General features: G+C 41.0%; 1 protein-coding gene across 1 annotated transcript; it reads right to left on the reverse strand.

The window, feature by feature from the left end:
• Positions 1–2,523: 2,523 nt before the first annotated feature.
• ETNPPL (ethanolamine-phosphate phospho-lyase) lies at positions 2,524–25,776 on the reverse strand. Its single transcript, XM_054990510.1, has 13 exons — positions 25,677–25,776; positions 23,086–23,204; positions 22,791–22,950; positions 20,689–20,763; positions 19,897–19,990; positions 17,206–17,322; positions 14,945–15,027; positions 13,674–13,899; positions 12,085–12,239; positions 6,860–6,949; positions 5,499–5,629; positions 4,317–4,384; positions 2,524–4,040 (listed from the first exon to the last, which is right to left on the reverse strand). The coding sequence occupies exons 1-13, from the start codon at positions 25,730–25,732 to the stop codon at positions 3,906–3,908; spliced, it is 1,509 nt and encodes a 502-aa protein (XP_054846485.1). The 5' UTR covers positions 25,733–25,776; the 3' UTR covers positions 2,524–3,905.
• Between the last annotated feature and the right edge of the window lie 2,122 nt (positions 25,777–27,898).

Raw genomic sequence — 27,898 nt, forward strand, 5'->3', positions numbered from 1 at the left:
AGAGTCAACCTTTGCAGCCACAGTCCGCTTATCGGAAATTACCTAGGCTGTCCTTTGGCAGTAAAACATTATTCACTGTAATAAAAATGGCAAACCCCACCCCCATGCCTCCGTGGGCTTTTTACACCACTTCTCAAACCGCTTGGGAATTGAAACGGGATTGTGCAATAGCGTTAGGAAAGCACCCTTTACTGAACGGGGGTGCAGGCATGCCTCGGACAGAGTTGGGACCATAAGAATTGCTTGGCAAAGAGGGACGGTGTCCCGGAAAGGCAAGAAAAAAAGAAGTGGGGGCAGTTAAGAGGGGGCGGTCTCCTTGTGAACCGCTGCTATTTGTTCACATCCATGGTGAGAACTGTTTGAGAAGCGTTGGAAAGCATGACAAACTTGTCTGAGGCGCAGCGCAACAGATGTAAAAGAATGGCGGGATTGAGGTGAGAGTATGTGAACAGCCCTCTGAGAAGCACATAAATGGCAGGAAAATAGCGGCAAACTTGAGCCGTATGGATTTGGCCATGCAGAATAAACCTAAGTGCAGGGGAGAAGAGGGAAACTGGAAAAGAGGAGTGAGAGGGAATAAAACCAATTCTTTGGTGTCAGTTGCAGCTGAAACAATGTTATTTAATTTGACCAGCCAATTAGATCTCAAGTGGCCAGTCAGATGCACTGCTGGGCAAGTGCCCCACCTGGCCCCATCCAAATTCTAAAAACACTTGGTGGGCACCAGGAAAGATGCCAGTGGGCACAATGGCACCCATGGACACCACAATTGGGACCCCTGCAGTACAGAATCATAGCAATACTGATATATTTGTAAGCCTGCAGGGGGAGGAAACAGCAACAGTGATTTTTTTTCAAATAAATGGATATGAATGTATGAGAATACCTGTATGGAATACCATTGTATATATGTATGGTATTTTTAGCCTGCCTTCTGCTGTCCTGGGACTTAAAATGGGTTACAATCAGGGTTTTTTTTCAGCGGGAACGCAGTAGAATGTTGTTCCGGCACCTCTTGAAAATGGTCACATGGCCAGTGGCCCCACCCCCTGATCTCCAGGAAATCAGGGGGTGGGCCACTGGCCATGTGACCATTTTTGCCTAGGGTGATTTAAACTTTAAAAAACTCCCCCCTTGTTCTAGCTAACCCAAAGTGACATCATTGTGCAGTCCTGAGTTCCACCACTGAGTTCCACCAACCACCTCTTTTCCCAGAAAAAAAGCCCTGGTTACAATAACCATTAGAAGAGTGAACAAGTTGAACAGAGTGGAACCAGAACTACAGGTACCAGCAGGCTTAGTCTTTTGCCACAGAATCACCATCTTATTGCTGCAGGAGGTTGTGAGGGAACTGCCACAGAAACTAACCATTTCTCAGTTGTTCTTTTTGTCCAGATCAGCTTTGGCTGTTGATTTGAAACAATAAGGCAGGAAGCTGAGGATGTTCAGAGCAAAAGCTTAAAGATGCCACTTTTTTTTCTTCCACAGAACACCAATGGGGCAACAAGATCCAGAAATCAGAAAGAACCAATCTATAGACATTATTCTAGGAATAACTTTTATCCATGAGGGGTATGGAGTTCGACTGACATAGTCACAGATTTGCAACACCTCCTCTTAGGTGGGTAAAAAAGTTTAAAGTGTTGGAAGTACACTTTCAAACAAAATGTATAATAGACATCATAATAACTTTACTGAAGACTGAACCTCAGACCTCTAGCATCTGCCCTTGGATATTATTGATAGGGTGAAGTGCTTAACTTTCTGTCCAAAATCAACACGACCTGCTTAACTGTAACCGAATCAACCTTCTAGTAATACTACTAGCTACTCAATATATGTAATTGTGAGCAGCAAACTAGGGCATGTGAATGTACCGAGAGTCAAGTTCACTAATAATAGACTTTAAAACTGTAGCATATCATGATTTGTGGCAGAGAGTGCCATCAAGTCATACTGACTTATGGCGACCCCTAGCAGGGTTTTCATGGCAAGAGACTAACAGAGGTGGTTTGCCATTGCCTGCCTCTGCAACCCTGGTCTTCATTGGAGGTTTCCCATCCAATTACTAACCAAGGCTGACCCTGCTTAGCTTCTGAGATCTGACAAGATCAGGCTCACCTGCACTATCCAGGTCAGGGCACGTGATTAAAAATAGGAAAAAAAAGAAACCTCATTTTTAAGTGCTGGACAATACAGAACTTACACAATGTGGTTTTCTTCTGTAAAAATAACTGAGCGGCCTCAGTCCAAACACCTCGATTAGAATGCTGACTCATAATTATGTCCAAGCCAGATTTGCCTGTGTGCAGCAGTAAGTGATTACCAAAATGACCTCTGGACTGCGATTCAGCTACCAAATGACAGGATTCTCCTAGGAAGTGATGTCCCCAGACAGGAATCAAGGTGATTGATAGCTAAGCCTAGTCTGCAGTGCATAAGTGGAGGTAAAGGTCAAAGAATGCAACCATGCCAAGTAATTATTATATAGAAAGTAACTTATTCATTTGAAAACACACAGACTCGGGTTAAAATAGCCTTTATTCTTTGGAATAAACAAGTCTACTAGTCAATGGAAAACTTTAACTTGAACGCTATCAAAATCCATAAAGAAGGCATATACCATTAAAGTAATTCCCAAACATATAAAATTAGAAGCCATATGGTCTAAATATTATTGTCACAATATACAATTAATAACCTGCCCAGTCATATTATACAATTAATAATACAAAATGAAACATCCAGTTAGGTGGCTAGATATGTGTGTGGGAAACACTGATCTGAAAACCGGGGAACATCACACATGCAGATGGTATCAAGTGGGCCACAGTCCAATCCAAGCAGAAAGGATGCTTGTGTGCAGCCCTTCCCAGAATAGAAGCCAAAGCAGTTGACGGGCTTCCTATTGTGAAAGAATACGTGATGAACTGGATTCATTTCCCTATCTGGCTACAAAGCTGATGGGTGGGATTGCAGCAACTCCTTTTTTTTAAAAAAAGAGACCTGGCTGAAACATGTGCAACCTGCTGCACTGAAGGCTAATAATTTTTTAGTTCTGAACTTAGGAATTTGGAATATTATTCAGATTTTTTTTACTAATACATTATTTTTTTATTTCACGAGTGGCACAAATTTTTAATAATGTCATAATATTGTTTAATAATATAATAAAATAAGCCATTAAAACATGGGAAATAACTAATATTTCAATATTGTATATTGAAGTTCAAAACTGAGGATGACACATCAGTTAAAATCTCTTTTAGGCATCTCAGGCAAAGAATTAAATAATATTTATACAACAGCTGCTGTGCATCATACCCAAAATTTAAATCATACATCTTTGTCTATCAGATGTCAAATACAATTGTCAAATACAATTAAGTCTATATATATACATATACATTAATATAATCAGGTCAATACACAACACAAAGTGTGTGTCAAATCTGAAAGTGAAAGTTGTATATAAATATCCTATTACATGGAACATTGGGCTTAATGTTGCCATCCTTTCTGTCTGTAGGACTGCAAGCCAGTACCCTGATTCTGTCCTGAGAACGAATCGGTATTTGAATGTACATCCAATTGGGTGCCATGCAGTACAGATAAATGGAATCCTCCCTTCCTAGTGATTCACATTCCAATGTGTGTTTGGATGAGCATTCGAGTATGTCCTCATTCTATGTTTCAGCAAGAAATATGCCCATACAAGTATGCTTCTACGTGGGGCTCTCACTACCTGCACTGGGGTGTGCAAGAGGCTTGTCAGAATATTCAAGCCCTAAATAATCAAGCAGATGTGCGTAAGACACATGGAAAGAAATACTGCAGGCTTCCATTCATCCTTGAAACATCCCCAACTATATATTGCTATTTCTATTTTTAAAAACCTCCACACTTTATGTTCTGATCCTTTTGCAAGGCACTGTATGGCTTTCAGCACAAAACCCATTTTCTTGCCTGCAGGCACTTCCACTGATGTGGTTGATACTCTCACTGAGACAGTCCAGTTGGGAGCTCCCTTCAGTAGGCACCTACAACAAATACAGAAACTGACTGAGTAAGCAAATAGAGTCCTCAGCAGATATCGAAGGTATTGGGACATGCCACAGTCCTACGTCACTCTTGCAGCAGTTTATAATTCATGAACTTCAAGGAAAGGGTCAGGAGGTTTTATCTTTTTGTATCTGATAGAGTCACTGTAGTTTAATCGGGTTGGTACATATCTAGATACACTGTTTAAAGCAATGCAACTCCCTGTCACCATCTCCCCCCACCCCAAATGTCCCTCATATGAACCCCAAACGTACTTTTCTTTTGTATTGCACATTTGTAGATAATCCGTTTCTCGTCCTGAGTCCTGTTGCTTCTTCCAGATCTAAAAGAAAACAAAACCACACAGGTTTTCCTCCACTAGGTATGGCTTTAAATAATGCTGCTTTGGTTAGTTAACTGCTTCAGCACTTCTTTCAAACATGCTTCTCTTTGAACCATGGTCACCCTGTCCAACCCTCTAACCACTACACCACACTGGCTCACATCTTGTTTGGCCCTCAGTCATCCTTCAATACAAAAATATTTCCTCCAATGTAGAATGGCTTTTTCTAATGAACAAAGGCTTCTTCTAATGAAGAAAAGGGGTTTTTAAATGGCTTTCTCTGTTGGAGGAAGTCTTAGTGGACTGGATTCAAAGGATCCAGCTTAGCAGAAGAGAGTCACAGGATCTGACCTCAAACCATTCCTACTAGTCGATTTACAGAGGACGTATCTCATTTTGCTCTCCCAATAAATGAGAAAGGATGCTGGACAAAGAACTGATGAAGGAATGGGACAAGATACAGTGAGCTGCTGCCTAGCTCAGTGCCTTAAGAACATTTAAAGTGGCAAGCACCTTCTCCAGGCGAGGACCAGGCATCCATAAATGCCAGGAACAAACAAGATTGAGTGGCTAGCACTGTTATGGACACGTTGTGGGCTTTCCAGTTGCATCTAGCTGTGCAGTGTTGAAGCATATTGCCATAATAAGTAGGTGAATTAACCCAGAAAGGGTTAATATTCTCATTCCCGTCAGCTCCTGGATGAGCTCTTTTGGTTTATTACAGATATGCTAAAGCAGAGTGTTAGACTGGGAGACCCATGTTCAAATCCCCACTCTGCCATAGAAGTTTGCTGGGTGACCTTGGGCGAATCCCACTCAGGCTAATCACTCAGCCTAACCTCCCTCACAGGGTTATTGTGAGGATGAAAGGAGGAAAGGAGAATGATGTAAACCACTTTGTGTTCCCATTGTGGAGGAAGGCAGGGTATAAATGAACTAAATAAATAAAACTGACAGTACATTCCCAAGTCAACCACGAGGACATGGTGTCATTTTAGAGTCCTTTCCTCCTACTTTTAAAATTACAGCAGGGCCTGATCCCGCATGGGCCGCAGCATGGCCGAAACGTGGGTTCATTAGGATCCAACCTTTGAAGTCCAGAAAGCATGCTTACCTGTGAGGAGCTCATCAATTTGGTCAACTACAAACTTTGCGTCTTCCTTAGAGAAGCACATGGGTGGCTTAAATTTCAAGATGTTTCTGTAAGGCCCATCTGCACTCAAAAGAATCTTCCGTTCTTTCAGCCTGGTTAGCAGGAAACAGATAGAAAAGTCAATCTACTTGGGAATGCAAACACGAGGGCAAAGCGACACATGTGAAGTTACATGGCAGCCTTGTGCATAATGCTGTGTTTTAAGAGTAAATTCATGCCCCTTTTTTTGTATGGATTAACCAGTTTTGAGTTATGGCATAGAGGATTGATACATCCTTTATTTGAACGGTTGACATTTCCTTGATCAGATATGTCACACTTTGGAATCATAGTCTAATTACATCAAATAAATTATCCATATCAACCATAAAAACTGTCCATAGTAAATAAGACCAAAAGTTCAGTTTTCTGTGCCCAACTACAGTGAGCCAAGTCCTTCTGGATGCTCGTACACATATTACCTTCAGCCAATGTGGCCCTTGATTCTTCCAAAATGGCTGACTACACAGGTTGCACTGACATCTCATGTAACCATAGTTAAGGAAAGAGTGTGGTGTGTGAGCCGGTGTGGTGTAGTGGCTAGAGTACCAGACAAGGATCTGGGTGACCCAGGTTTGATTCCCCAGTCTTCCTCAGTCTGCCATGGGTAACTTTGGGTCCATCACAAACTCTCACCCTAACCTACATCACATGGTTGTTGTGAGGGAAAAATGGAGTTGAGGGGAATGATGTAACCCACTCTGAGTCCCCATTGGGGAGAATGGAAGAGTATAGATGACATAAAATAAATAAATAAGGAACACACACATTTCCTCCCTCTCACACTGAGAACTGTGTTTAAACATTAATCCCAGTTACCTGTGACATACAGATGCCAGTCTGGGGGTTAGCCATAGTAACCCTTCCCACCACTAACTGGGATTCTAAACTGCAGATAAATCCAGGAACAGAATCCCAGTTATTTGGGGGGAAGTTAACTTCAGTTAGCCTAAATGCATACCTCACAGGTTACTGAAATTAACTTTTAACTCTAATCCTCGGTGTGAAAGTGAAGGAAGGAGGCATAAAGCACACTTATGAGCCCACCAAGAAGGCTGGAACATTGACATTTTTCCTGAGCTCATTCCTATCTATATGCAGCCATATTCTCAAACTGGAATTAGAAAGTCTTTGTCAACAACTCCTTTGCAAAAGGTAATTAAATGGGAGAGCCCTGCTTGGTATGGATTTAAGTCCTTTCAGTTTAGTTAGTGCTATCTTGGCGGTTGGTAAGGTCTAACCAACAAAAAGGATGTCGAATATAAAGTGCCCAAGGTATTTACTGGTAGAGGATATGCTGAGCCTCAGCAGTAGCAGGTGTTCTCTTCTGCCGATCCTTCACTAGATCCACTCCAACAAACAAGCCAACTCCTCTAGAATACAAAGAAAGAGGTGGGGGAATCCAGTGAGATCAGCAGCAATCAGATATCATCCTTTTATAGCCAGCACACTGTTCCAAGAGTCCTCTGGCATAAAGCAAAATGCAAGCAGATGCTTCATTTCTCACTTGGTGTATTTTTTAAGCACTGGCAGTCTCTCAATGCCTACCGAATTCTCACTGGGTCAAGGACATAATAATGTTCCTTCACAATCCTGCACATAGCTATATATAAAGGGAAATGGTTCTAGCCTAGCCTCTTTCGTGACATGCCAGTTTTCTAGAAGTCAAGGAGCACTCCTCCATCCTGGCAGCTGCAGGTGTGTCCAACCTATAATTAAAAGTGATACAGCTTCCACATAGGTTTACATACTTTGAGAAAACCAGGCCTACGTTATGAGGAAGAGTACTTTATGCAGCTATATCCTTTTACTACAGAATAAAGCCCATCTCCTTAGGAAGCAGAAGTTCTTGCTGGAGATTTCAATGGAGTGACAGATTTGGAATTAGACAAAAAGACTACAAAAGCACAAAAGAAAAGAGGACTATTGCCAAAGCTTTTTTTTGAGTTGATTCAACAAGAGACTCTCGAAGACGTATGGAGGAGAGAATATCCTAAAACCAAACAGTTTACTTTTTATTCTGCAAGGCATCTTACATTATCAAGAATTGATATGATCTGGGCCTCAAAGGACTTAGCGCTATGGACTAAGGAGGTAGAAATAATGCCGATGGTAGGCTCAGATCACAACCCAATTATGTGGAAATTTGGAAAAAGGAGAAAAAGGAAAGCCTGGAGAATAAATGAGGACTTGTTACAGGAAAGTGAGAATATGGAAACACTGAGAAGAGAGACTAAGTTTTTTATACAATACAACGTGAATAAAGAAGTACCAACCAGTAAAGTTTGGGACGCGTATAAGGCGGTTGTAAGGGGCATACTAATGGACTTAAATGGTAGAGCAAGGAAAAAGAAAGAGGAGAAAAGACAAGAGATTGAGGAGAAAATAAAGGCCAAAGAAGTACAGTTAAAAAAGAGACCAGGGAAAAAGAAAATACATCAGGAAATCAAAATTCTTCAAGAACAGTTAACAGCAATGAGTAATAAAGAATTGGAGTGGAACCTTAAAAGACTGAATCAAAAAGCTTTTGAGGGTGCTAATAAACCTGGGAAATATTTGGCATGGCAATTAAAGAAGAAAAGGGAAAAGAAAATAATAAATAAAATTTGTGAAGAAAACAAAACGTATTTGGAGCAGACTACCATTAGCAGAGCCTTTTATAAATTTTACGCTAAGCTGTATAATAAAAAAGAAGTAAACAAAGAATCAATAGCATCATATTTGGAGAAAACCAAACTTCCAGAGATCTCGGAAGCTTGGAGAAATAAGCTGAACAGTGAAGTAACTGATGAGGAAATAAATATGGCAATACAATCCGCAAATCTAGGAAAGGCGCCAGGGCCAGATGGACTTACGGCTAAATTTTATAAGACAATGGCCAATGAACTGGCACCATTCCTAAAAGAGGTGATGAACGGAGTTTTTAGGGATCAAAGAATTCCAGACACTTGGAGCGAAGCGAATATATCATTGATCCCAAAAGAGGGCCAAGATCTGACTAGCGTGAAAAATTATAGGCCTATATCATTACTCAATAATGACTATAAAATTTTTGCGAAGATATTGGCGGAGAGATTGAAGGGGTGGCTCTCGGAAGTCATAGAGGAGGAACAAGCAGGCTTTTTGCCAGACAGACAAATAAGAGACAACTTAAGGACAGTGATCAATGCTATTGAATACTACGACAAGCGTTGTGACAAAGAGGTTGGTTTCTTCTTTGTAGACGCTGAAAAAGCGTTTGACAATTTAAACTGGGACTTTATGTTTGCCACTATGGAAAAGCTACAAATGGGAGAAAGATTCGTCAGAGCAATCAAGGAAATCTATAGAGACCAGACTGCAGCAATTGTAGTGAATGATGAATTGACCAAGAAATTGACGATTAGTAAAGGAACAAGACAAGGTTGCCCGTTATCTCCATTGTTGTTCATTTTAGTATTGGAGATTCTGATGATACAAATTCGACAAGATGAGGAAATACGAGGAATAAAAATAAAGGACTATTCATATAAGGTCAGAGCATTTGCAGACGACATAATGTTAATTGTAGAAGACCCACTGGAGAACATGCCAAAAGTGATAGACAAGATCAAGGAGTTTGGAGATTTGGCAGGTTTCTTCATTAACAAAAAGAAGTCAAAGATATTATGCAAAAACATGACTAAGCAGAAACAACAATTGTTAATGGAAACAACGGATTGTGAAGTAACTAGTAAGGTGAAATACTTGGGAGTTGAGCTGACCGTAAAAAATATAGATTTGTTCAAGAATAATTATGAAAAATTATGGACTCAGATAGAGAGAGACTTGATCAAATGGAATAGATTGAACCTGTCATGGTTGGGCAGGATTGCAGCAGTTAAGATGAATGTGTTACCAAGAGTAATGTTTTTGTTACAGACAATACCAATCATCAGAGACTCTAAACAATTTGAAAAATGGCAGAGGAAAATATCAGATTTTGTTTGGGCAGGCAAGAAGCCTCGAGTGAAAGTAAAAGTTTTACAAGATGCAAAGGAGAGAGGCGGAATGCAACTGCCCAATCTGAGACTTTACCATGATGCAATCTGCCTAGTTTGGCTAAAAGAGTGGATGACATTAAAGAATAAGAAACTATTAGCCCTAGAGGGATATAAAAAAATTTTTGGATGGCACGCATACCTATGGCATGACAAAGTAAAGGTCAACTCGATGTTCCTGCATCATTTTGTAAGGAGAAGTCTATTTACAATCTGGAAGAAGTATAGAACTTACCTACAAGAAGGAACCCCCTTGTGGGTGGTTCCATATGAGGTGATAGATCCGAGAGCTGTGGATAATGAACAACAATGTTTAACGTACAAAGAAATAACTAAGATTGAAGTATCTAAACTTAGAATAAAGACGCAAGAGGAACTATCACCTAACTATGATTGGTTTCAGTATAGACAGATTAGAGACTTATACAACTCAGACTTTGCAAAAGGGGGCATACGAACAGAGAACTCGGAACTAGAGCAGACCCTTCTTAAAGAAGACAAGAAAAGAATATCCAAGGTATACCAAGTATTGCTGAAATGGTATACTGAGGATGAGATAGTTAAAACACAGATGGTGAAATGGGCTATAAATTTCAATAAAGAAATAACAATGGAGGCATGGGAATACTTGTGGAAAACTACAATGAAGACAACGACATGTATCAATATTAAAGAGAACATTTTCAAAATGATCTATCGTTGGTACATGACACCAAAGAAGATTGCGCTAGGGAATTTGAATACTTCCAATAAATGCTGGAAATGTAAGAAACATGAGGGCTCCCTCTATCATATGTGGTGGTCGTGTGAGGTAGCTAGGCAGTTCTGGGGGGAAATAATAAGAGAAATGAGTGAAATTTTACAGTTTCAAATAAATAAGAACCCAGAACTCCTGCTGCTAAACTTGGGAATGGAGGGAATTCCAGCCCATCATAGGACGTTGATTTTTTATATGACTGCAGCAGCTAGACTTTTGTATGCGCAGAAATGGAAAGTACAAGAAGTACCAACTATTGAAGATTGGATCTACAAATTGCTGTATATGGCTGAAATGGACAAGATGACAAGAAAACTGAGAGATCTGGACTCAGGGCAGTTCAACACAGACTGGGAGAAGCTGAAACAATACCTGGAGAAGAAATGGGAGGTGGGAGGAAAACTGTGGCAGTTTGAGAACTACTGAAATATAATAAAAGTATAAAAGAGAGGGGTGACTTTACCGGGGGAGGAAGAGAAATGTGAATTTATAAGCAGTTAGATTAATTGATTGAGATATATATAGATATGTATAGGTCAACTGATAAAGAATAATTAATGATAAGGTTTAAACATGAGGATTGACTAACTAACAATATTTTCTTTCTTTGACAAGATTTATATGCACCAAACTGAATGTATAGAAGAGTTAAATTGATTGAGTATCTGAGGAGTTATATAGAATTACCATAAAAAGTTGAAATGAGTAATATATAGAGAACAAATCAAATTGTTTGATTTAAATGTGGGAAATTTTTATGGTTTATGATATATAGGTTTATATAGAATTATTCAAAATTGGAAAATGGGATAAATTGTTTATCTAAAGACGTATAGTTTGGGTGTATAATAATTAAAGGAGTTAATGATGTACTGCTTAATATAATGGAGAATGTATATCTGTTTTAGACAGAGGAATTTAATAGAAGTAAGGGAAAAGGGACAGAGGGTGGGAAAGCTGTTGGAAGTCAACAAAAGGGGGGAAAGGGAGGGGGTTAGAAACGAAAAATTAGGGGAAAATTGATTGTAATGTAAAAATAAAAATGCTCTAACCCAATAAAAAAATTTTCAAAAAAAAAAAAAAAAAAAAAGGAAGCAGAAGTTTGTGCATAATGACTTCGCTGGGCATGCCAATACTAGCTCAAAGTAAGGGACTTTGTAAAGACTTGTGGACGTATTTTTAAAAATAAAGAATGTACACAATACATGCTTGCTCTATACAGTTCATTACTGTGGAGAGCCTCTAACATGCACACCTTATCAGCTAGTTTGGTGTAGTGGTTAAGAGTGCCGGGACTCTAATCTGGAGAACCGGGTTTGATTCCCCACTCCTCTGCTAGAAGCCAGCTGAGTGACCTTGGATCAGTCACAGCTTCCTGGAGCTCTCTCAGCCCCACAGAGTGATTGTTTTGGGGATAAGAATAACATAATTTGTAAACCACTCTGAGTGGGTGTTAAGTTGCCCTGAAGGGCAGTATTCAGAAACGGGAGTTGGTAGCATAGCTTACTGTGTGGACTGAGCAAGTGTGCTATTATGGATTACAGTGTAGAACTAAGACCAGAGAACCTCAGGTTAAAATGATGCTGTGTCAGTCATTTTCTCAACCTAACAGGGTTGTTGTGAGGAACCAGGTGAGCTGCTTTAAACTCCTTGGAAAAAGCCATTTATTTTTTTAAAAAAATGACAGATATAGTAGAACTACTATTCAAAACAGATACTTAGAAGCTCTAACCTGACGTCTCCCACCAGCGGATGTTTTTCCTTTTGCTCCTTCAGTAGCCCTGTGAGGTAATTTCCAACGTGTGTGGCATTTCTTTGGAGATCCTCTTTTTCTATTACATCTAGTACAGCCAGACCAATTGCACAGGACACTGGATTACCTCCAAACTGCAAGAAAGAGTGGGTGAGAAAACGGAGCTGTTCCTTCAATGACCTCTTTAGTCAGAGAATTTTATGCCTGTAGTGAACACAACAGGTCTCAGTATTTGTCTTTGTCAGGAAAGAAATAGGTAATAGTTTGGATCTGTGTTAGACAAGACATAAGGAAAAGACCAGGTTTGCCATTTGTGTTAAGTCAAACTTACTGCATCCCTGCTTAGTATGTTTCTACTTATGCAAGATCTTGTGCAACCAATTTCTGGGCACTTTAATATATCAGGAGGGAAGTGCTAGGTGTTGCAGATGATCTTGTCCAAGCAGAATTGCGCTGTCCATTTAGGTTTTCTCTTGTGCATCACTGGATCCAAGCCAACGGGTATGTTTTTTCCCTATCCATTTGCCTCCACTACTGTATTAGGGAGACACAATTTTCTTCCCTAATACAACCAGGCTACTACACAGCTTCCATTTACTCTGTTGTTGAGCTTGAGAAGACAAACACCACAAACTTTCCATTGTTTCTTTCCCACATCTCCTGCATAGATTGGCCATTGTGAACAGGACTGATGTAACGTAAGATTCAAAGAGACAACTTCTATCCATGCACATTGTTTTAAAACACACAAGAGAGACCCAGTGAGTTGGATCTGATGAGTCTCTACAGTGGAGGAAGAGTCAGGAGAACAGAATAATCAAATCTATCCCAATTGTATTTACTGAAGCTGTACGTTTCCTATAAGACTCTCATTTGATAGTTAAAAATGTGTCTGTTCCATTCTACAGAAGTGATATGAATGTACATCATTTGCAATGCCCTCCTAAGCAGAGTTACACCCTTATAAGCCCACTGACTTCAATGCATTTTAAAGGGTGTAACCAGGGCTTTTTTTCTGGGAAAAGAGGTGGTGGAACTCAGTGGGTTGCCCTAGGAGAAAATGGTCACATGGCTGGTGGCCCCGCCCCCTGATCTCCAGACAGGGGAGTTTAGATTGCCCTCCGTGCTGCTGAGGGCAATCTAAACTCTCCTTTGTCTGGAGACCAGGGAAACGGGCCACCAGCCATGTGATCATTTTCAAGAGGTTCTGAACTCCGTTCCACCGCATTCCAGCTGAAAAAAAGCCCTGGGTTTAAATATTTAGAATGATAATGTTAAATCTCTCAACTTCCTACTGGACATGTAGGTTTTGCTCCAGAGAAGGGTGATTGTTGTGGGGATAAAAACACACTTTGTAAACTGCTCTGAGTGGGTATTAAGTTGACCTGAAGGGCAGTATATAAATCAAATGTTATTATTATTATTATGAAATGTCTTTCTGTGGTGATCTCCAATGGTTCAGGCATGCTTGCAAATCAATGAGCTATATCCCTGTGTGAACTAGCTATTAATATAAACTCTGCAGCCCTTTTAGGGAGTATTTTGGTCATATTAGAAGAGGCACTCACAGTGTTGAAGTATTCCAATCCAGAGGCACCAAAGGCTTCAGCAATCGGTCTTGTTGTAACGACACAAGACATTGGATGGCCATTGCCAATTGGCTTTCCCATGGTGACAATGTCAGGCACAAAGTCTTCACCTTGTAGCTGGAATCCCCAGAAATGTTTCCCAACACGACCAAAACCAACCTGGACTTCATCAGCTATGAACACACCACCTGCTTTGTGGACAGTTCTGAAAATGAGAAAGGAACAATCTAGATTTCTCATAGCGTTATAAGACACCCAGAGACTCTCATTCCTCACTTGAGCGCAAAATAAAAAATCAAATAAACAAACATGCAAATACATGAGGACTTCAAACAGACCCACCACAGTCTTTTACAAATGGAAACTAAGAAAAATACATTTAAGGAAAAACGTAATAGCCCGGAAGATATATTTAGGTTATCCAAGTTTGCTCTATCAGTCCACAGAAGGATTTATGTAGAGCTGGAACATCAAATGGAATCCAACACATTACATTCACAAAAGCCACTAAACTTCCCAAGTGTTCATGCTCTTTTGAAAGTTCGTATGATTGTAGCTCTGTATTTTAGTCATTGTTATTCATCACATTCAACATTTTTTGAAATATGACTAAAATGTTACAAATAATTATCCAGAAAAATAATGCAATTTACCCCGTTCAGGAATGTTGTGCTCCAAGATATAGGTGGGGGATCTCAAGTTTAAATGCTCTCCTATATAAAACACATCCTGCATGTAGAAAGTCACTCTGGTCTTCTCTTGGAATGCTAGTTTTCCACATGCAAGAATTATTTTTATGGGATAGATAGCATTTCAGTCTGAGATTAACCCATTTTCATTCTGAAGTGATACAGCAGTAGAACACTGTACCATGTAGGTTTTTTTAAAAAGGTATGATCAACTCCAAGTTGCTGTGCAATAAGAAACCTTGGTTTCCATTGCATATTTGGACTTCCTCAGATGACCCAGTTCCACATGTATCCTTCTTTGGTAATGGATTGAATTGCTTGCCAAAAGTCCATTCTTAGGCTACTCTTTTGTTATTAGCTTATCTATATTTAATAAATAAATACACTTAAACAGCTACTTCCTATTTCAGTAAAAAGCTAGCTGGAAGCTAAAACATCTGTTTCCAAATCAGTATAATGGACCTGTAGCTTTAGACTTTTCCTACACCTTATCAACTCATTCTGAAACCTCCTCTACTATGTAAGCCACTATTATTAGCCCCTTCCAAGTGCTGTACATACTCTGCCACTTTCTGGAAGTAGCCTGCAGGTGGAATTACTTGGCCTCCGCAACTCTGCATGGACTCAGCAATAAAGGCAGCAATCTAAGTAAGAGAAGATGATATAAGAACAGCGGTCCTCCGTCTACTGTTTTGCAAATGAGGTAGCACAGACATTAATCCTTTAAAAACAGATGATAAAAGAACAATGGGGTGGGCAGCTGTTATGCATCATCAACAGCTATGGCAAAAAAAAATGGTCAGGGGTGCCCAATTCTTCAATGTCGGGGCAAGTGCCGAAGGTAACACTAGCAATCGTCAGCATAAAACGCCTTTATTGACCTATGTTGGAGTAGACCATCCAAATTGAAAGGCATGTAAGTATCCACTTTCCTCAGAATGTCCTTGTAGAACAGAAATCAGATCTGCTTCCAGTTCACCTGACAGATGAGAAGGTTAATTGTTTCAGTGGGTTACTATGACTATCATTCATATATTGGTATTTTAATTACACTACACTTGATTGTAGCCAAAAGGCCGCGATGGCCTTTTTTGTTCAAAGGGTAAAGAAAGGTAAGGCTAGGATTTTACCGAGTCATACTTTGGGCACCCCTGCATGAGAAAACAATTACACAGAGTACAAGACAAGGCACTCATCAAAAGAGACAGCCTACAGCTGAAGGGATTCCAGTTGCTAGGAATGAAACCAGAAAAGATATTATTTGAATCAGGAATTGATACGACCAGAGCAGATAGACCAGAACATGAAGCTTACATTTTCCTCTTGGCATTATGCCTTTGTCCTCCCCCAGGTCTGCCTGGAGGGTCAGCCCCAAACTGTTATTTAACAGACTGCCTCCCACTCTGTGCAACCCTCCCTGAGCATCGTCAGAGTTCACACGAGCTGGGCAGTGCTGTCTTCCTGGAAAGAAGTCGAGCGTGTAAAGAAGCGAACACTACATTCGAGGAGGTACACTACAGCCAAACAGTAGGAGGCTCCCAAAAGTCTGTGAAACGTTAGCAACTTGTCCTGCCACAGGTCTACGGCACCAAAACCTATGAAGGAAGATATGCAAGAGAGGGGAGGAACAGAAGAAGGGGGAAAAATAGAAACTGACCGTTAGTTTCTTTTTAATATCTCAGTAAGGAACTAAAGACAGGTGAGTGGACTCCTTTGGACTTTAAGGTAAGGGTTGGAGAACAGTAAAAAAAAGATGTAACATCTGAAGTTATGAGCATCCATGAGAGCTGTATACACACACAAAAAATCCCTTTATTGTTACTTACATCACCAACTACGTTTTTAATCTTCAATTTAGTTTATTGCTGTTAGTGTATCTTTTGCTTATTTTTATGGAAGTACAAGCTTCTTTTCCTGCAGAAAGGCATCCTTCTCAACAAATTAGATCAATAATACTTATCTTTATAAATTACATGCCCTGATCTGGATAGCCCAGAAAAGCTCAATCTCAGAAGATAAGAAGAATTGGTCTTGGTTAGTAATTGGATGGAAGACCTCCAAGGAAGACCAGGGTCAGTATGGAGAGGCAGGCAATAGCAAAACCACTTGTTAGTCTGTTGCTTTGAGAACCCCAGCAGAGTTCCAATAAGTCAGCAACAGGCTTTTTAACTTTGCCTGAATTCAGAGTCATGATTATCCCCCATCTGACAGACAGAGAACTGAGGTTGAATGATATTGACTTACACATATCCAGAGGACAGCTGCAATCCTAAGAAAATATTCCTGGGAGTAAGCTCCACTGAAGGCATCCTGCTTCTTAGTCAACCTACTTAGGATTGTTTCCTTAAACTCATACCCCCCCTTGGGTCAATATATCCACCAGACCACACAGGTTTTATGTTACTTTGCTTTGCGATGCAAAAATGCCACAAGAAATGAAGGTAAATTATTGAGTCTTCAATATATTCTTCCTCCAATATTTTCTACAGTTTGGGAGTAGTTAAAGTAAAGCCAGGAGTGCTGAAGCCCATTTTTACAATAGGAGCAGAAGCTGTACACGGCCTCGTGTCTACCATTTTTTGCTGTATGCATCTTCCATGGATGTCCAATGGATGTTACTTATATATTCTTTCCACTAGAGCTTATAGGAGTTGTGAATATGAATTAAGCAGGACAAGAAGGAAGTACCTTAAAATCCAAGAATCCGATAAAAATGAAGGAACTTTCAATATATAAAGCAGTTGAGTTCACCTTCTAGGAAGAGGCATTTTTTTCAGGAGAGAAATCAGTGGACAGACATCCAGGCTGTTTGCAATACATACCTTGCGGCCATTCTTCTGAGCCACTTCAATAATCTTTTTCACATCATCAGCATAAGCATTTCCGGGATGCAGATGGTCTTCCCTGTACTTTCCTCTGTAGATATCTGGAGAAGGAGCCTAAAAAGTACACAGAAACATATGAAGCTGCCACCGGTCCCTCAAAGTCCGTATTCACTACAGACTGGCGGCAGATTTCCAGGGTCTCAGGCAGAGATCCGTTTAACTACCTGATCCATTTAACTGGAGATACTTGGGACCTTCTGCATGGCAACTGATGCTCGACCGCTAAGCCAAGGCTCCTCCCCACCAACAAGAGAGCATCCTGGATATTTGAAATCCTGGGCTGTCCTCCTCCAAAGTTCTTTAAAAACCATGTGATGTGTTTCTACAGGAAGACTCGTATATAAAACCTACTTTCTACACAAATCTTGCCACAGTAGGTTAATAACCAATTTGTGCATCACAGGAAAAGGAAAATTCTTAATTTTTAACATTTGTTGCTCATATTACCTGATAGTTTTGGAGCCTCTCCTACTGTTGTGTATGTGGATTTTTCAAAGAAGTGTCATAGAGGACATGAAAGGATAAAGCATGAGGGCCATAACATCATACTGAGGTTCATATCTTTATGTGTCTATGCACAAGCTATCTATATTTTGTATATGTGGGCTTAGTTCTGACATAACCATGGTTTATTTTAATTGTGGTTTGTTGATCCAGCTGGTAAACAGATGCTGGTTTCATCACCTTCATTCCAGCCAAGGGTCTCTATAGTTGGGCAGTGTGCGAGCGAATATGCTGGGACTAAGCCAATTCATGCATCACACAAAGTCACAATCAGGACTATGGTTAATAAACCATCTTCAAACCATGGTTTCAGATCCTGTTTTAATACAGCCTTCCTAGCCATAATTAGCATTTAGAAAACCACACTAACCATGGCTGTGTTTTGTGTTGTATCTAAATTGAGCTTCAAAGGCACAGCATTAAAGAATACAGCAGCTATATGATTTGTGCTTCAGCCCACATTTGTGTCACAGCTCTTTTTATTTATTTATGTTCACATACACAGCATAGCAGCTCCTGGAAGAGCATCGGACAATGAAATTAGAAAAAAAAATATACTGAAAAGTAACTTTTATTAGCCTTCATTGGTTGTGTTATGTCATGTGTGTTAATATGTTTTATTGAACTGTTTAAATATTTTATATATACACTATGTTTTAATGCTGAAATGTAACATTTTGATGTTTGTCTCCTTGCGGGACCCTATCTGGGTGGGGAAATGACACAGAAATGTTTTAAATTAATAAATAAACTCCTTACAAATCTGAGCAAGAGATTACTAGAATGGAGTAATACAAGGGTCCTGTGGCACCTTAACACTTTAGTTTTAACAAATTTATTCCACTCATTTTAACATAAACTTTGTTAGAGTAAGTCTACTTCAACAATTACATGAGATGGATCCTTGGCTGGCACATGCACACAGACTTCTTGACAAAAGTGTTGAAAACAGTAGGCTCACAAGGCCATAAAATGCAAGAGGCACAGGGTGTGACACTGGGTTGGACCCAGCCAGCTTTATCACTTGTTCTTGCCCAGCTCTCCTCATTACTACAGACCTTGCCCTGCATCACATTTGTCCATGTAGGCCCTAGGATCGCCAGCATAGCTTTTTTGAATGATCAGAGGGGATTCCTCCCCCCTTCTTCACCATCAGAAAAGCTGGTTGGATCCCAGCTATTATTATGTAAAATTCAGATGCAATCAAGAACATTAGCAGTGATTGGTGATAGCACAGTCTCTCTAGTTTTGCTTAAACTGATTAAGACCTGTAATGGCTGGAGAATCCCAGGGAGACTGTGGCAGCCGCAAGAGACTGTGTTATCACCAGGCACTGCTATTGTGGTCACCGGCCTTGATTATATTTGAATTTTAGCTAACAAAACTCAGCGCTTATTTTAGTTGTAACAGACTACCGCAAACTACCGCTATTGTTAGTCTGTAAGGTGTATTTTGCTTCAACAGACAAAGCTACCCCTCTGCAATTGCCCCTCTAGAAACATCACAGGAAACATCACAGCATTTCATGGTCTTCTCACTCTGCAGTTCACAACTTTTTCTCCATGGCAATATACTTCTGTCTGCCAACTAAGCATCCATGGTATGCACCTGATCAAACATGCAAGATTATGCTGGATTAAAATCAGTTGGTCTTTCAGTTGCCACAGGACTTTTGCTGTTCCTTCTTGCTGAAACAAACTACCCTTTTGGAATCAGTACAAAGACACAGGCTTAAAACACACACACACACTTCAGAAAGGAAAACTCCAGCTGCTGTCAAAAGCATTACTTTCACAGTCATGGCAGGATATGGATGCTTTTTTTCTGTAGCTGTTGAAACCCTGGGACAGTTTCAAGCAGGGCAGGAGGTAACGACTGGGGTGTTTTCAGGCCAGCTCAGACCAGGCCTAGGCAGGCAGTTGGCATTCAGAACACCACACTGGCCAAGGAGTGTTGCAGAAACGGCTGTGGACATCTGCATCTGTGCCGTAACTGGGGAAGGAGGGGGCCCGATTGGAGCTGAACAAGAATCCATGCAAAAGCCGACACAAGGCATTTATTTGTAGGGGGGGTGGGGTTGGTACATTAAAGGCCAACATACTAATAAGTATAAATGATACTCACCACGTGTACATACTCTTTTTTGCCCTCTTTCCCCAGCTGATTAAATTTATATGGACTGATGTCAATCAAGGAAGTAACATGGCCATGATAAGCACTGAAATGGGAGATAAACACAAAGTGACTCCAGAATATGAATCTTTCATGAGGTCTTCTGCGGCTGAACAACAACAGGTCAATTTTGCACCAGTGAGAAAAACGAAATTTGACCTGAAGTGAAGCTTTAATCAAGACAGTTCAATGGAAACCTAATTTTTGTGGTCCTGTCACTTCAACGAGTTCAATATTGCTTTAAAGTACTTTTTTCGTTCTTTAACTACAAACGGTCCTTTAACCCATCGGATCTGAGCTGAGTATTTTTTTCATGTCAACTCTCCAACTGCAATCTCTCTTTCTCCATATATTTCATATATATATGACAGACTCAAAATAGAAGCTTCTCAATTTAAATTAAATGGAAAAGTCCCTGTTGAACTAGTGAAATTAACATAAATATTTTAGTACGCCTGTCTAATGATCCCAGTGTTCAAATATACATGTACACACATCCCTTAGACGGTCTGCTTAGGACTGCACAAAAGGATGCGGGAAGATGAGTGCCCTCTGTTGAAGCACGGGGGAAACCATTTCAACTAGGGAAGCTCCCCGTGTGCCTCAGAGCTCCCATGAAGAAGGCTCAGAGGACCTGACTCTGACAGACATTATTGCTACACATTATCCACCTGTCCAATGTTGCCATGTGTTGATTATGTATTGATATATGTGCCATTCATATATTCAGCCTGGCATACTTACTGGTCAAGAGTAATCACATCTTGGTGGCCGGTATACTGCCGAGCCAGGCGCAAAGCAAGGTCATTTGCTTCAGACCTATACAAGAGTATTAGAGCAAATCATTGTAAGAGGAGGGCTAGTCTTTTAAGTCAAAGATTTGGACAGAAAAAAACCAAATATCCAGACGTAATTCCTACAAACAATTTATACCATAGTTATACAGATTAGGATGCTGTTTGAGCCAGAGTGTAAACGTTGAAAGACAGCAGCATTCTCCACTGGTATACAAAACAGGGAGCTGCTTCATAAACTTGTACACACTCCCACACATTTCACACAAGTGAAATACAGGCATAACATCTGGGCCTCTACATATTATGCATATCTGAACATGTGCTGAACTGTACGAAATCTGTTCCCCACTGTGCACTCAACGCATTCTCTTCTAACAGAAGCAAATAGATAAGTGAATTTAAACACAGACCTCCATGTACACACTGGGAACTGGTGGATAATAGCAACTGGCTTGATTCACAGAACCACAAGAATAGCAGAAGGTTGCATGGATGCTGTGGCATCTCCAGATACAATTCCATAATTCACAAACATAGGCCTGTTCAGACAATCAAAGCATAGACACTATCGCCTTGTTCACGTTACAGGGAATGCATGGACAATCTGTGTCCTTGATTTTTCTTTGTGTGTGTGTTATTATGTTAACACATATGCAGTTGAACATATGATTAAAAGCACATGATTCCCCATTTCATTTGTAAATTGAACACTCATTGGTTCTTTCTTACAAACAGAGGTACACATGTACATGCAGAATGTCCATGTATTTACTGTAATGTGTGAAAAGGAGTGGGATCACACCCACTGGCTCATACATCTGTACAGCCAAACATCTGCATTAAATCCTGCAAATGAACCTGCTGGAAAAAATGTGGAGACCCAGGTTCCTATTTTCATACTTGGTGGTCTTCCAAAAATGTCCAATCATTCTGGTGTCTAATTCAAACTCAAATATTTACTATTACAACATGTCTCATTCCTTTTAAGCCAGAAGTAATTTTGAATTTCTTTTAAAATACAGGTATACCCCAATTAAGACTTAATCTAATAGGATTTTTGTGTGTCACAGCCTGCTTAGTCATTGCAGCAGCTTGGAAGAACAGTAAATTCCCTTTGTTATCTGATCGGTACAAGAAGATATGGGACATATTTGTAATGGAGAAAATTCTAGATCAACAAAAGCAGATCGAGTCAGACCAATATCTCTCTGATTTTGCTGAAACATGGCAACCTATAATTGACTTTATAGCAAGAAATGAGGCAACATTCCACTTCACCCATCCCAAACAGTTCCTACTTTTATGATGTAGATATATTGTTAGCTGTAGTTCTATCCATGATTGTAAATTTAGTTGACCTGTTGTTCTTTAATTACTTAGTAATTCTTAATATTTAGCGTCTTTCAATGTTTTGATTTCTAACTTCTGATCTATGTTGTTTTTAAGCTGTTTTAATAAAGTTTATTTAAAGCTGGAAAAAATCCTTCAAATGTACTAATGTACAGAAATATGCTTTGCACACACAACTGGAAATGCTCCCCAAAGTAGGATTTAAATCACATGTACAAAACCTACACAAGTATACTTATACCTTGCTGCACATGTCTGGCTGGTTGCGAAGTATCTTGGGGCTGACCAGTGATTGCAATTTCACGGTATATGTACAGACAGAATCCCCTATGAAGGCCTGAACAGGACTCCTGTGGCTTCCATACTGATTAGAATATAGAGTGGGTGACCTTTGGAATTATATGTGCAGATGCAACCTGTTGGTACTTATGCAACAAAATTTTCTGCACCCCGTACAGTAGATACCCTGCACATTATTTTTGTTTGCTGGACCAGAAAAATAATATGCTTAAAAATGCAGAAAGAATTTTCAGCTGTAGGGGCATTACAATAACATAAAGAGTAACAAATTCAGTGTTGATTGTGCCGGTTCACACACAACTTGCTGTAGTTATACCACATGAAAAGCAACCTACTTGACAGTCTGTTGTGAAACTTAAAAGCTGTGCTTGAATGGATAATGGTAAGTCATAGGCATACCCAGAGTTCACAAAGTAGCAGACAGACAGCTCTTCTGGCAAGGTAGCTGTGAGACGCTGGGCATACTGGACTAGATTGTCATGCAGGAATCGAGAATTGGTGTTGAGCAATTCCATCTGCTTCACTGCTGCCTTGATCACCTGTGGATGGCTGTGCCCAACTAAAAAGAACAGGGAAGACATCAGTCATGCAATCCAACAAAGAGAATCTGAAAACACGGCAGCCCTCCAGCACTCAAATGCATCAAAACTGGTGCTTTAAAAATGGACACTATATACAAAGCTACAGTTCTTACCATGTGCCACGTTGTTAATGCAGTCCAAGTATTTCTCTCCATTCTCATCAAACATATACTGCCCATGCGCACGCACAATTTTAATGGGGTCCTTAGCAAAGAAAACTTTGCACGATGGCCTGAAAAACACAGATAAACATTTGTTCAGTTCCAACCTACTAAACAGCTTTCCTCTGACAATTTGGCACTGCACTACCTGAATAGGTAGAAGAACTCCTGGCATACAGCTTGCCCACTGCTGTCAAGCAAGGGGGCCCAAGCATGGTGAAGCCCACAAGTCAGGGTATTAGTAATAGTAATAACATTCGATTTATATACCGCCCTTCAGAACAACTTAATGCCCACTCAGAGCGGTTTACAAAGTATGTTATTATTATCCCCACAATAAACACCCTGTGAGGTGGGTGTAGTAGTTTGGACCTTCCCCATGGTGTGTTTTCTTAGAAGTAAGTCCTGTTGATGTAAATGGAGCTTCTTCCCTCATCAATTTTCTTAGCATTTTCTTAACATTTCTTAACATTTGTGGCTTGATGGGTCTACCGGCTGAAGGTCTGCATGTGTGAAACAGGCGGGGCATCACAGAGATCATCTATTACCTCAAATATTATTTTGTAGCGGAAGTAATTTACACCTGGTAGGTCATGAACAGTACAACCCTAAGCAGAGTTACTCCTGTCTAAGTCTGCTGGCATCAGTAGGCTGACAAAGGTGTAACTCTGTTTAGAATTGTACTGCCAAGCAATTCTATAAGACCTAGGGTTGGATTCTGCAGAAAATTTCCACCTATGGAAAGGGAGTGCAATTTTCACCAATTCTCCCTCTCTCTGCAGGCCTCTGGCTCCCCCTTCACGTTTCTCAGGAGCAGCATTTCACAGGACATTCGAGACTGTAGTGCCGGGGGCGGGGGGGCTGAAGAAGTCCTGCTGAAAATCCTTTCCATCAATGGAGATTTTCTGTAGGATCCAAGCCCTGGACCAATGCAATCATACGTGAATCAGCCCAGTTCCACTCCTGATGATGGTTGCCACAGTGTTTGTTGTAACACCGCAATTTGGAGTTTAGGGACTGTCATGAAGAAACCTTTCCTCATACTAAGGACAAAACCTCAATCTGACTCAACAGTCAACTCTAGAGCACAGTTTTTCAGTACAAGCAGAATAAACAAGACGGTTCTTCTGAGCATGTGCAGAATGCCATTGCCTCACCATTAAACAATCCCATCAGAAACACTGAGGAGTATTTATCAAGACATTGTTTGCAATGAGTGCACCGGGGAACCAAAATAACATTGGCAGCCAGGCTGAAATGGCTTAGACCAAAACAACAAGTTTCAGAGTTGGGGCAGAACTCTTCTCTGCAGTCTTGATTTATATAACCCAGCGCTGACTTGGTTACATAAGGCTTGCGAGTACAGTGGCCTGACAGTTACACAATCTTGCATGCCAACAGTAGCACTGGACTCCAATGCTGGCAGCCTAAAGCCATGCTCAGCAAATTGTTACACTTGTCTAAATTCCCTTTGGAAGGTCAAACACAGATCCACCTGCCTGGCTGTTAATCTGACTATTTATACAGGGGTTAGATCAGGGCAGAGCAGCCCTATACAAAGGCAAGAAAAGATCCGAGGAATGGCTGGGCTTTACAATGCAGCATCAGAGAAGCCCAGGAGAACAAAGTTTCATCTAATTGCATGACAAGGGGGTGGGAGTGGGGGTTATAAGTGTTTCTGAAAGCGCATGGGGTACTTGTTTTATTGCAAGCTTAATTTTTTATACAATGCAATTCTAAATAGAGTTACAGCACTCTTTTAAGTCTATTGAAATCAACAGGTTTAGAAGGCTTCTATAACTCTATTTTTGGGAAGCTTTAAATGAAAACATTAACGAATTGTATAATTAAAAGAAAAAAGAAAACAAAGTGTATGCATGCTTTCTAGGCAGTTCTGGTAAACTTACCCTACTCAACTTTTTGATTGCAATGGGAAAGATTTAAATGTGCCTCACTTTGGTTGAATCATGCATTTCAAAATAAGCATCCTTAACTACGAACTGCAAAATATTTGTGATAGTCCAGTATTACAAATATGGGACTGTTCAAAAAACATGCCAATTCAGCAGTAGAAAAGCAAGGTTTGAGTCCAGCGGAACCGTAAAGCCCGACTAGATTTCCAGGGTCTGAGCTTTCCAGAGTCAAAGCTGCTATCTGACCCTGGCAAACTCAGCCCTGGAAATCTAGTCGGGCTTTACGGTGATGCTCGACCAGAATCCCGCCTGCGAGGTCGGTCTTTGCTTGGCCGCCCGCCCCGCGATGGCTCGCGGTCTGCCCTGCCAAGCGTGGCATCGTCCGCCTCATCGGGTTGCCCGAACCAGGCTGGCTTCTGCAGCCGGTTTCTTCCAAGCGACGACTGGCGCGGTCCCTCGGAAGGAGGTAGCTTACGGGACTCCCGGGAGCGGTCATGGGAGAAGGTCTTTCCGCGGCTGGAGATGGCCTCGGGGAACGGGGAGCAACAGCAGGGGCGCAAGGGCAGCCCCGCGCCCCCACCCCTGGCCCCGATCCCCGCCCCGCGCTCCTTCCCCGCCGCCGCCCCTCACCCGATGTGCTTCCTGCGCAGCTCCAGGGTCTCTGCCTTGCTGTACAGCTCCGCCATTCTGCTGCTCGGCCTGTCCGTCTGGCGCGCTTGCACGGGCCCGGGAAGACGCATCTGCCTTTTATCCCGCGCCGGCTCCGGGCACCTGCCAGGCACCGCCCCTTGGAGGCAGCCCTCCCGCGCCTGCCCTGCTCCTCCCCGTCGGGCGCGCCTTCTGCCGGGGCAGGCGGTGCTGGGCTTCGGCTGGCTGCCGCCTCTGACAAGCACGGCTGCTTTGCACTCCGCACTAGTTAATCCGGAATAACCACCCCGCCGAAATCACAGCCAGAACTTAGATGCATTCAAAAGCAAAAGGATGTTTGATAGTGTTGTATGTTATATATATATATATATATATATATATATATATATATATATATATATATATATATATATATATATATATATATATATATATATATATATATATTTAAAACTTTAAATTAACAAAATGCCTTTCCCCCCCTTGTCAGAAAATTCTCTGCACTGAAGCTGCAGGATTTGGGTTCACTGGCGCCACAGAGACCGTAGAGAATCTGATCACTGGTCCCTCGCTCATATTCAGTACAGTCAAATCCGGCAGGCAGGCAGATGATTTCCCCAACGTTTTTGGCCTAAAATTCATTAACTAAAGCCACGCATATGCCCCCTGGCTGGAAGTGGGGATTTTGATAGGTGCCGTTTAGGCAAGGCTGAAAAGTAGCATCTGTCCAAATTTTCTCCTGGTATAGAAGTTCTACCTATCTAGAGCAATTTTATTCCACTCTCCTTCCAAGCAACTCTGGGTGGCATTTTCATCATCTCTATTTATCCTTATAACAGCCCTGTTAAATAAGCTAGGCTGAGCAGAACAACAGGCCCAAGACCACCCAGTGAGCTTCCATAGCAAGGTGGGGATTCGAACCTTGATCTCCCAGACCCTAGTCTGACACTCTGACCCTACACTACCTAGGCTCTTATCACCCTGTAATATTTTGCCTCCTTTGAACTGCTCATCCTGCTTACCTGATCCAGTTGTGACAGCCATCTCTTGGACAGCTGCTGTAGCATAGTGATTAAGTGGTTGGGCTGCAAATTAGCACTCTGGTAGTTTGCCTCCCACTACTGCCATGAGTTCAGCAGACTTTGGGCAAGCCATTCCTTTCAGCCTCAGCTCCCCAGCTGTATTGTGGAGATAACAATAATACTGACCTTGCTCACCACTCTGAGTGGGCACTAATCTGGCCAGAAGGGCAATATATGTTGTTTTTGTTGTTATGTCTATCTCAGTAAGTTGTTAAATAGAGCTTTATCTATAGGTTCATTGGACACAATGAGGGGGGGTGAAACAAAAATTAGAATCTACAGGATGAAAAAAGAAAATGCTACTGGTAGCAATGATGGCAAAGGGAGCTGTCAAGCAAGTAAGCTCTTGGAAAAGTTTTTTTAAAAAGGTTACTACTTGCTCTCAGCTTTGGGAGGCATTCACCTTTTCTTTATGAATGTTTAAAAACCTCACTGACTGTTTGAACATAGTACAGTTTTAATTAACTATACTCAAAAAGAAAGCGCCAATGAGCACAGTACCACAAAAATGATAAATTACCACTAAAAGGTATCTGAACAAGTGAGCTGTGGCTCACGAAAGCTCCTACCCTACCACAAATTTTGTTAGTCTTATAGGTGCTACTGGACACTTGCTCTTTTCTACAGCTACAGACAAACACAGCTACCCATCTTGATCTACCACTAAATGAGCACAGTACCACTAAAATAAGTTAACAAAATCAGTGACAAACCTATCACTTAAAAACCAAACCATTTGCAGATTTAACGCTTGTGCGCCATCTGTGGCTGGGAATTGTTCCTTCTCTTGGTGAGGATTGCTCGGCCAGTTCATTATCTTGGGGGAGTGGTCCTCCACCCCCCACTCTGATTGGATCATTCCTTCTTTTGATTGCTTCCTGTTGCATAGTGATACGGCCTTTCTTTGGCTTTGCTGGCCTCGCTTTGTAAATATATGGTCTGTTTTAGTTTTATCATTTAAGTGAATGTTCTTTCATTCTTTCACTTCTCGTGCCCAAACAGCTAAAGCCAGACTTGTCAACCCAGAATTCCTTCTCCCTGATTGCCCACACCTTGGGGGAAGTAGTTGATTTCATGTTCAAGGGTCCAATTTACTTGTTCCACATCTTATTCAGAGGTCTC

This window comes from Eublepharis macularius, chromosome 10 (genome assembly GCF_028583425.1).
Source record: "Eublepharis macularius isolate TG4126 chromosome 10, MPM_Emac_v1.0, whole genome shotgun sequence".
Lineage (NCBI taxonomy): Eukaryota > Metazoa > Chordata > Lepidosauria > Squamata > Eublepharidae > Eublepharis > Eublepharis macularius.

Excerpts from the sequence above, each read along its gene's own strand:
- ETNPPL (XM_054990510.1), bottom strand. The coding sequence starts at position 25,732 with ATGGCGGAGCTGTACAGCAAGGCAGAGACCCTGGAGCTGCGCAGGAAG. Across the intron at positions 12,240-13,673 it reads GATTGGAATACTTCAACACT|TTTGGAGGTAATCCAGTGTC; the intron begins GTGAGTGCCTCT and ends TCTTTCTTGCAG. Across the intron at positions 6,950-12,084 it reads CCGCTGGTGGGAGACGTCAG|AGGAGTTGGCTTGTTTGTTG; the intron begins GTTAGAGCTTCT and ends TTTGTATTCTAG.